We start from the raw sequence: 11335 nt of genomic DNA, 5'->3' as shown, positions 1-11335 counted from the left end.
GTTTATAAAAATAAGTTTTGTAATTTAGTTATAACAAAAAATAGTCATAATAATAATTAATTGTTAGTAGTATTAGTACCCAAATCACTTAATTTAAAACTTTGTCGTTCAACATAATATTTTGTTAATGATAAATCAACTATAAATTTCTAATACTAAAAAGTATATATGCATGTATAATTTAATAAAGTATGTACCTGTATATTTCACTACTATGTATATATTATTTAACGTATGTATCTATAAATAAATGTAAATATATTATGTAAACATTTTAATACATCTATTTATATTTATACATATATAATGTTTTTGAGCTTTTTTTCCGCCTTCCCATTTTTTCACTTCCCCAAAAAATGTTATCTTGTTCTACTCGGTTAAACCCAAATTTTTATGTAGATGGAAACGTATATATTTAACTATTTTAGATCCAGAAATAGGTATAACAGCTGAAATCTGTAAATCTGTGTTTATTCACCTACAATTGATATAACCTCTAATACAACCCTATCAGAATAAACTAAAACATTTATTTTTAAATCTCGCATGTACGTGAATATTTGTTTTATTCTTGGTACTGTTTTGATATTTAAAATAATATTAACTATACATATAATACTAATTGAATACTTTATGCGCAATAATTAATTAATTTTCAATTATTTCTTGAATATTGTCTTTTGACGTCCATGTAGACTGTAGAGGCTTAGTTTAAATCCACACTATTATAGTATTATGTAAAATAAGTTTTTCATCATAAAGAAAACTGAAAAGATTAATTTATGAATTATTATTTTCATATAGGTAATAATTTTCGTAAATAATTTCCTATTTCTCAATATGAAAATCACATTCGTGAAATTAATCAATTTACGAGGTGTTGGTGTTAAATAACTAACAATAGTTTTAAAAACAATTTTATAGTTAACAAAATACAAATCTCTGAAGAAAACAACTCCAACGAAAAGCTAGAAAAAAATTCCAGAAATAAAATATTGCGTTCACTTATATAACAATAGATATTAGACACATAACAAATTATGCCGCAGAAAGTTGAAACAATAGATTTTTTCAAATTTAGTTGGAATTAAATATCATAAAATCTGGCATATTTTAAGAAAAATTAAACATGAATAATAGTTGCTAGAGACTAATGTAAAATTGGCATTAGATGACTTTAAACGAATCCCGGAATAAAAATCCCCGGGAAAAAAAATCCCCGGAAAAAAAATCCCCTGACGAACGACTCCGGAAAAAAAATCCCCGACCCTAGGAAAAAAAATCCCCAGATTACATTATTGCATTACATTAATTTATATTAATTATTATTATTTGTATAATACATTAAGTATTAATTAGCTATCAAAAACCTACTTTTCTAAAAATCTCATTCAAAAATTTGTATTATTCTTTGGACAAAAATTAACTTAATTTAGATGTTTGAATACAATTAACTTGAAGTTAACACGTTAATTTTAAAAAAAGTAACTTATTAAGTTAAAAGTTTATTTGAAAAAAAGCAACGATTTAATTAATTTAACGTTTTAACTTAATTTTAACTTTTAATTCGTTAATGCCCAGCCTTGAAAAAATTAATGTATACATATATATTATATAATAGCCTGAAATAAAATATTACGTCTTCTATAACATTTTGACCATAATGTATAGATATGAGAACTTCAAATGTTATAGTAATTGTTATATCATTATGTGGTGTAGTGTGTACCTTTGATATAATTTAAAATAAGGTAAAAAGTAACTCCTATCTATCTTATCTGTAATGGGCTCATGAACATAATCTGGATACTCGCTATCTTAAAATAAATGGGAAAATTAGCAACGATTTGTAGTGGACCACATATTATAGGTCTGTGCTCTGTGCAGTACACACTTAGTACACGATAGTATACCTACACACAAACATGGAACACGTTATTGAAATTATTAAAAATAATAGTAAAAAACCTAAAATTGCGCACATCGGATATATTTATCATTTTCAAAAAGAGTGTTCCAATTTTATACGTTGGCGATGCTCTAAATTTACCTCGTTAAAGTGTCCGAGTGTACTTAAAACGAGTTTAGATATTGAAAAACCAATATTTATTAGTATTGACCATGAACATGTTCATACTTCTAGTAAAAATGCAGTCGCTGCTTTAAAATTACAAAACAAAATGAACGAAAAAGCACAAATATCCTATGCAACACCGAGTCAAATATTTGCCGAGTCTGTGAGTAATGTACCACATGATATATTAGTTGAATTGCCAAAAGAAGAACACGTAAAACGTACAATTCGAAACCACAGAGGTTACAACGATCCTTCAAAACCAACATGTAGAAAAGAGTTAATAATTGAAGGTATTTATATTTATATTTTCAAAATAATATTTTTAATTTACAACTAACAATATCTATAAAAAAAATTGAATAATATAATAATGGTTTAATTATGTATTATATATTTTGTTGTTAATTTAAAAAAATTACAAAAAATAATAATATTATAAAAAAACACATATTATATGTCATTGTAAAATCAATACCTACATTTAGGTAGGCTCTGAGTTTAAAAAATAATAAAAAAAATTTTTTAGGTGAATGGTGCTTATACGGAGAAGAAAGATTTTTATTAGATGACAATGGTCCAGATGCGAATGAAAGAGTTTTAATATTTGCTACAGACACGGGTTTATCTTTATTAGCAAGTTCTAATACATGGTTCATAGACGGAAATTTTGGACTTGCACCTGAATATTTTAAGCAACTGTACGTAATTCGAGTTCAAAAAAATTCATTTTTTATTACAGCTGTTTACTGTATTCTTGAACGTAAAACACAATACACATATGAACATTTATTTCGTACTGTAATGAACGAGTGTGAAAAACGAGGAAAATACCCAGATCCCGTTTTTTTAAATATGGATTTTGAACTAGCCGTCATGAATGCAGCAAAACTGATCTTAGGCAGCCACATTACGATTCGAGGATGTTTTTACCACCTCTGTCAGTCAACGTATAGAAAATTACAAGAATTAGGTTTGTCCGAACGCTATAAAAAAGACGAAGCATTCCGTAAGTTCTGTACTATGGTTGATAGTCTAGCTTTTCTTCCTTTAGATGATGTTAAAAATGGCATGGAGTGGTTAAAAAAAAATATACCAACTGGAGCAGAAGATTTTATAATATATTTTGATACAACCTATGTTAATGGATCTTTTAAAAAAGTAGGTACAAACGAGTCCAATATTCGTCTTCGAAGAATTCCTCCAGTATTTCCACCTTGTACATGGAATGTACATCAAACTACCTTATCAAATGATGATAGTAATAGACACCGAACAAATAATGTCACAGAAGGATGGAACAATCGATTTTCCCATTTAATTGGCATTAAACATCCTACAGTTTGGCATTTAATAAGAAAAATGAAGTACGAAGTTGCATCGGATTACGCAAAATTAGCATTGGATGACGTTGGAGAAATCAATATGAAAACAACCAAACTTGGACAGATGCGGACGACGGAAATAAGATTAAAAGAACTTTGTGCCAGGTTTGTAAGTGGAAAAATAAATGTTTCGGATTTTTTAAATTCGATAAGCCATAATATTAGAAAACAATCTAATAACTAACTTTGATTATTATTATCTTTATTATTATTTTTTTATTATTATTATTTTTTATTACTATTTCGCTACAGAATTTATTTAAAATTATTTATAACATTATTTAATATATTGATTTTTTGATTTTTTGACTGAAAACTATAATATATAGTATACTAAATACTTATTTGTAATTACATATTTTTTTATTATTATTTTTTTTTTAATACAGAATTTATTTTAAATTATTTATAGGTACCTAATATTATATAATATATTGATTTTTTGACTGATAACTTTAATATATAGTATACCTATTTGTAATTTAATACTAAAATCATTTTATATTGTGGTTGTGAGTAATATTATAGGCTGGGGATTTTTTTTCCTAGGGTCGGGGATTTTTTTTCCGGAGTCGTTCGTCAGGGGATTTTTTTTCCGGGGATTTTTTTTCCCGGGGATTTTTATTCCGATTACCCTTTAAACATATTTGTAAAATTAAATAGGTATTATAAATAATATATATAAAATTAATGTATATATATATTAACCTACTGCCTTATTTGAATAATTGTAGACTACGGAAAGAATATTAAAAAATATTATAGTACATGTACAAATGGCAAAATAGGTAAATATTCTCGATTTTTTTGTTATCTTGAATTTTAGGACATAGTGGAATAAAATAACCGTAGGTACATTTATAACATTTATTATTTTTTTTCAAATACAAATAGGTGTATGTGGCATACAAAATGCATGTAGTGTATCTGTATAGGTATAAAACAAATCACGGGAATCTACGGAAAAAAACCATCGTGAAAATAAAATCCAACATTATATTATATTTTTTCTGATTTAAATAGGTGCTTAGATTTTTTGTCTGATAGTAAAAGAATGGATTCGGACCTTTTGAATGATTATTATTATATATGAAGCTGACATTATCTCCTGTATTGGTAAAAAAAAACCTTAAGCTCATTAAATTCATTATATTGCCTATTTATTATATTATATTATGTCTATGCTCTGCTGCAGTTAAGAATATAGTGGTGATATAATATATATGTATCCTATGGTGATACTTGTGAAATGTGGATAATATGTAACAACAAAAGAAACCGTCGTGACTGCAAGCAGAGGGTCAACCTTATCTAACTGAATAATATATTCTAGGAATTACCTTTTTTACAATTGTTAAGATTACTTGGAAATTAATATTTGTCTTTTTTAAAAATGCGGGTAAGATAGGTATTATTGTTATTTTTCATGTCTTAATATTTATAAATATCGTTAATTGGACATAGAATGTATCCGATATTCAATATAACATTGTGTTATTAAATGCTAAAGTATTTCACAGTTTCAGACAAATGTATACTGTATGGATTTTTTTTTCTGAATACCACTGTATGTCTGTATACATAATAATATGATATTTATTTTAAATTAAATCTGTATAATGTTGTGTACTTTATTACATAATAACAATATAAATACTTTAAACCTAATAAGTAGGTATGGTGTTTATATTTTATGCTAGACGGAAAAAAAACAATGAAAAAAACCATGAGATATAGAAACGACGAAAATAAAAACCAAATTCTTATATTTTGCTATACCTATTATATCATATTTCATTATTAGAAAATACATTAATTACAAGAACAAATCAAAACAATTCAAACTATTGAATGATGTTACCTTAATTTTCTCAACATGGAATTCGGAAACACTACTCCCAAAACGAATCTAGTTTAGTTTTAGCAGCCCACGTGTGAGCAACAGTAATCCATTTGACAAATCTAGAATACCTAATAAAATGTTGACATTGTCCCAATTGATCTAATATTTATCATTGAGTGATAACTCCTCCGTTACGGCTGTTATTTGGTTGATCGAACGGACGCCGTTTCCGTTCGACACTTGACCGTTGCCAGTCTGATTTTACATTATGATAATAGGAAAAAAAGTCCCCGGAAAAAGTCTCGGGAAAAAAAGCCAACAAAAAAAAGCCACGGGAAAAATAATCCACAGAAAAAAAAGCCATGGGAAAAATAAGTCACGGAAAAAAAAGTCAAATTAAAATAATTAAATATATAACAATTAAAATTAAAGTATAAATTAGGTATTATTTAAAAATTGTTTACACATTATTGGTCATATTGTATACATATATATATATAATTATTAATACACAGGTTATATGTTAATATTTATTATACAACAGAAAATAATTTACGGGAAAAATATTTAAAAAATGATTATAATTAAACATATAAAAAAATTAAAATTAAAATATTATTCAAAATTTTTAACACAGTTGGTCATACTGTATTGTCCGTATTCATATATAAAAATAAAATTGTTAATATTATAATATTAATAAATTAATTAATAAATCCTTCTTTGATTTCCAAGCAGAGATTTTTTAATAATTTTTGATTTTTTTCATAATGTGGTAATTTTCTTTTGTTGCTTAATAAACCTAGACTTTGTTGTGCCAACTTCGTTTCATCTGTAGCAACTTCTAACCTCATTTTGGTTATTAAAACCCAAATACTTGGATGCTTGTGGCCGACCAGTCTAGAAAAACGGTTATTCCAACCTTCAGTTTGGTTATTTGTACGATCGCTATCTGCCAAAGTCAAATCATGAGTATTCCACTGTTCAAGTGGAAATAGTGGTAGACAATTTCTAAAACGTATATTAGTCTCTCCTGGAATACCTATCTGTCTATAAGTCCCATTTACGTAAGTTTTGTTAAAATAATCAACTAGCTCATTGGCACGATCTGGCATTATGTTCTTTAAGTGAGCATCCCATCTTTAACCATTTCTAAAGGTAAAAATGCCAACCCATCCCAGTTTTCTACAAAACTCACTAAAACGTTCATCTCTTCTGTATATTTGTTAAAAATTTGATGTAAAATAAATAAAATTAATACATTCATTACTGTTTAGAATCTAAAATATATTTATTACTATGGAATAATAAATAATAACATATAACATATAACCTGTGTATTAATAATATTATATAATATCTAATATATAAATCTGAAAATGAAAACCAATGTAAACCGTTTATAACCGTTTAGATATAATATATATTTGTACCTATGTATGTATACAATATGACCAATAATATGTAAACAATTTTTAAATAATACCTAATTTATACTTTAATTTTAATTGTTTTATATTTAATTATTTTAATTTGACTTTTTTTTCCGTGGCTTATTTTTCTGACTACCCTTTTACACAATAAAATTAAACTATGTATTTATATTGGAATCGATAAAATAAAATCATCAATATCTGAAACACACCAAAAAAAAAAAAAAAACAAATCGTCGTTATTGTATATTTTGTGTGTATAATATAACAGTTACGTAAAAAGGGGATGTAGTGCAGACATACGGTAAACTTGCTGCCTACCTGTAAGGCTGTATAACATAATATTATGCTCAAGAGTGGTTTTTTGAGAGGGAGTATTGAAGAAAAACAACCGACGGCGGGAGGACCAGACAGCAAGACCAAGACGTGATCACTGATCAACCGACAACCGACATACCATGTTCTGACGTTGCCGTGAAACAACCGTTGCTCTTTTCGAAATACTTAAAGATTCTTACGTCTTTTATTATATTCAATATACCAACACATTTACTACCTACCTGCCAAACGTCGTGCTATAGAATTATAATCTGAATATTTAAACAGTAAGTCTTTGCATTTAATTATTCCATACTTAAAGAACCAAATTAATAATAATATAATTATATAAGTACCTATCACCACTAAAACATTTAATTTTTTTTTTCAAGGTTTTATTATTTATTTTTAAAAATGTTAATAAGTATATAGTTATCTGTAATCTGTGTTACATAGCATACATGTCATATGATTTAAATTTACAGATCTTTAGTTACTTTATTTTCTCATTGAACAAATTTATAACTAGTAGGTATTATAAATATTTTAAACAAAATAAGTACTCATAGTTCTTTTATTCACATTTGAAAATTATAAAAAAAATAATTTCTCATATACTTTTGATCAATGAGATTTGTATAGTAATTAATATTGATGCAAGAAAATCAAATAAAAATAAAAATATGTTGTTTGTTTAAAAATAAATAGTTATATATTTGTTTGAACGTAAACTTGTTCAAATACGGTTTCTATTCTATTGGTTGGATTAAATTTTAAGAAATTTTAAAATTGATGTACTTACCTGTGTAGTTGGTAGATTAGATTTTTGTATGTAATTGTTTAGCTATAATATAATAGGTATTAATACAAATTAAATAAAAAATTTAAAAAATATATAATATGTATATTATAATCTTTGAATATTGGCCTGATTTGACTAATACCTATTCATAGCCTTAAACATCAACAATAAATACCTAAACAAAATACAAAATATTTTCAATAATAATCATTTATATTATAATAATTATAATATACATCAATAAGAAATTAATATACTTTTGTTTTTTTACCTTTTATTATTTTTATTTTCTGTGATTTTTCTAATTCCTTAATGTTCTTTTCATTTCTAGTGGACGAAATGAAACAACTAGCAATTACATTAATGCAGTGTAAATCATTCAAAGAGCGACAAGAACGTTTGAGTGAAGCACTAGATCATCTGTCTTTCAACCATCCTGATCTCTACACTGTGTGGTTTAGAGAGATGAAAAAAAGAGAACTGGAGTCTAACGACCCAAATAAAATTACTAAGTGGTTAAATAATCCATCATCTAAATCATTTGTAAAACTTCATGAAGCATTGTTATTGGTTAAGAATAACAACATAATGGCCATCGAGGAGTATATAAAAAATTTAAAGTGTATGCTAAATCAAACAATTGAAAACGGTACCAACATTGATGTAGCAGTGAAAATATGCCATTTAATTGAGAAATCAACAAAATTAACCATCGTTCACGAGTGAGTTAAAACTTAGTTTTTTTTTAACTCTTATTTTCAACTAATAATGTTTTATAAATTTTTAGGAATTTGAAACATCTAATTCACCAAGTAAATCAACTGAACAAAAGAAGTCAACGTCACATGCCGACAGAAAACATTTGGACAAATCATTTTAAATCCCCACAAGTAGACCCTTTCCAACAATTCAATACTCAGCCTGCTCAACACATGAATACCCCTGTTTGGCCAAACGTACTGCAACCGACAAATTTAAAATCTGTCTCTGGTCTACCACACTTTAGCAGTAAGTATTAATCATCGACTAATAACTTGCAATTGCCATAGAAATAATATTTAACTATGATGTCTAATTTGTTTTTTTAGTGGAATGTTTTGGCTACAACCATCTGGAGATGATTGCAAAGACAAACAGAGCCGCTATTTTGGGAGACTCGCAATCACTAGTCGACCTGACAATCATTAATCAAGAAATGGATGGAGCGGTTGCTAAGTGGCTTCACTACTTAAAATTACATAAATACCAATGGTTCTTCAATAGCCTCAGTTATCTTGAAATTGAATTCATTGACGAGGACAATATTGATGATTTCATTGCTAAAGTGAACAAAAATTCCATTACAAAAGGTGCACAAAGAAAGATCTGCATATCAACAAAGACGTTGAGAGATCGGCCACAAAAGTTGAACGACTTATTATTGGTAATTTAAAATACTTGACTTGTGTGTAGAAAGAAACTAATAAATTACTTTTGATTACAGGCTTTGGATTTGGAAGTTACACCAAATGAACTGTGTGAGTTCATGTCGTACATGCGAGACATATTGCATTATCCCATACCGAACAAGAATTGTGTTGTCGGCGACCAATTACAACAAGACATAGTCCTTGTCATGGAGAAATTGTTAAATCAACTGCTAGAAAAACTTGGTATGGTCCGTTCATTAATAGCCCAGAGTCTACTTGGAATGTCTATCAATAAATACTTGGAGTGCATCTTATTAATAATTGGTAATCAAACTTTCATGAAACAGCAAATTGACAAATCATTGTTGTTTGCTGAAACCTTAAAATATAAAGTCCAAAGAATGCCTAGAAACTTTAATTAATGTTTTCATTGTAATTCTGCAGTTGGAATTTCATATTACATATGCATTATTTTTTAAAAATTTATTATTGTTAATAGTGACTGATACCTATTTGATTTATTTTGATGTAATTGTTTTATTTATCTAGAATTTATATAATTGTTTAAGACCTTAACTTTTTATATTTATATATATATATATAATATATATGGATCCATTTTATATTCAATTGTTATAGTATTCAAAATTATTGTTTTGTTAACTTAATAATTCAGTGCTTAAGAGACTTGAATTTTACTTATCAATAGGATTATTTTAACTATTGTTTTATTATTGGTGTAACATTACTATTTTACGTAACTAAAAGACTTTGATTTGTTTTTATTTTGTCGTTTTGTGTTAATTATATTTAAAATCTATTATGGTTGCATGTTTTTGATTGTATTAATTTAAATAACTTGTTCTGTTTTAAATGTTTTTTTGTTAACTATTAATTTATTGACCACTATAAAATTTATGTTACCTCAAACCATTTTGAGACTTAATTATTTTAATTTTTATTATTACTATTTAGTTTATATATAGTTTAAAGGAGATGATTTTTTAATTTTTTTTGTTATTTATACTTTTTACGTTTACTTGATTTGATTTAATATTATTGTTCATATGATTACTAAATTATTTTTTAAATTTTTCATAATACAAACGTGTTTTATTAATATTGCCTACTATTATTTATTGGTTTAAGAGATTAGTTTATTTTAAAGTACTTAGTCAAAATATTTGTGTTATTTGACTGAACAATACAAAATGTATTCCTCTTCAATGTAAAGCATAACACACAACACATATTTTTATCTTTTCTTATGCAATACTGTTGATAGAAATACATTTAACCATAAATCAACGCAAATATTTTCAATGGACTATGGTTGTGTTGAAATTGATTTCACTATATCTGTCAACTTTTATATTTTAATGTGAAATATTTTAAACTCAATGATGACCTGGTTAATAATATTGTGATAAATCCACAGGCCAAATTGATGACATCTGCATTAAGGTTTAAGCATAAACACACACTTTTTTGGTGCCTAACGTTTGTTGTAGTTTGAATGAGTTCTGTGAGAGTTAAACTTCCCCAATTGGAATACCTGTGAAAGCATTTCAAAAAGTCACAATGATATTAACAAGTTATATATAAAATACTACAATTTGATTATTATAATGTCTGAGGTTCATATACTCTCAACAAATATTATATCATGGCCAATGGGTATATTATAATATAATTCTGCTTTTTGTTATTATTATTTAATGTTTGAGGATATTTTTGGTTTGTTTTTCATAGTAAAGTTATTAGTTTATCATTTAATTATAAGTAAATGAATATTTATTATTACAAATTACTATTTTTTATTCAGATATTCTTCTTACATTACCTTAATTTTATGTAACTAGTAAATATCAAATAACATAAATAAAGTATTAACTTTTTTATTTAATGTTATATCAAGCTTCCTATTTATTTTGTATGATGTAAAATGATATGTATTAAATTTGTACATTTTCATGTTGAACAATTCAATATGTATCTATTTTAAAGTCAATGACTCGATTATTCAGTCAATAATAAATTATGAAAGCATTACAAAAATGTACGATGCAAT

The 11335-nt window shown here is 26.2% G+C and overlaps 2 protein-coding genes across 2 annotated transcripts; both read left to right on the top strand.

The window, feature by feature from the left end:
- The first annotated feature begins 1727 nt into the window (after positions 1–1727).
- LOC114123879 (uncharacterized) lies at positions 1728–3719 on the top strand. Its single transcript, XM_027987015.2, has 2 exons — positions 1728–2367; positions 2604–3719. The coding sequence occupies exons 1-2, from the start codon at positions 1926–1928 to the stop codon at positions 3641–3643; spliced, it is 1482 nt and encodes a 493-aa protein (XP_027842816.2). The 5' UTR covers positions 1728–1925; the 3' UTR covers positions 3644–3719.
- Positions 3720–6898: 3179 nt separating this feature from the next.
- LOC126551357 (uncharacterized) lies at positions 6899–9887 on the top strand. The gene is made up of 5 exons (XM_050204446.1): positions 6899–7340; positions 8187–8577; positions 8643–8863; positions 8944–9278; positions 9339–9887. Coding segments are annotated over exons 1-5 (1296 nt in total). The 5' UTR covers positions 6899–7339; the 3' UTR covers positions 9687–9887.
- The last annotated feature ends 1448 nt before the right edge of the window (positions 9888–11335 follow it).

This window comes from Aphis gossypii, chromosome 3 (genome assembly GCF_020184175.1).
Source record: "Aphis gossypii isolate Hap1 chromosome 3, ASM2018417v2, whole genome shotgun sequence".
Taxonomy (NCBI): domain Eukaryota; kingdom Metazoa; phylum Arthropoda; class Insecta; order Hemiptera; family Aphididae; genus Aphis; species Aphis gossypii.
Note: the sequence above shows the minus strand (reverse complement) of the source record. Positions and strands in the feature narration are given on the sequence as shown.

What these genes read in the sequence shown, in the direction of transcription:
- LOC114123879 (XM_027987015.2), top strand. Translation starts at nt 1,926, where the DNA reads ATGGAACACGTTATTGAAATTATTAAAAATAATAGTAAAAAACCTAAA. An exon ending in AAAAGAGTTAATAATTGAAG is followed by an intron (nt 2,368 to 2,603) that starts GTATTTATATTT and finishes AAAATTTTTTAG; the next exon opens with GTGAATGGTGCTTATACGGA.
- LOC126551357 (XM_050204446.1), top strand. An exon ending in AAATTAACCATCGTTCACGA is followed by an intron (nt 8,578 to 8,642) that starts GTGAGTTAAAAC and finishes ATAAATTTTTAG; the next exon opens with GAATTTGAAACATCTAATTC. An exon ending in TGGTCTACCACACTTTAGCA is followed by an intron (nt 8,864 to 8,943) that starts GTAAGTATTAAT and finishes TTGTTTTTTTAG; the next exon opens with TGGAATGTTTTGGCTACAAC.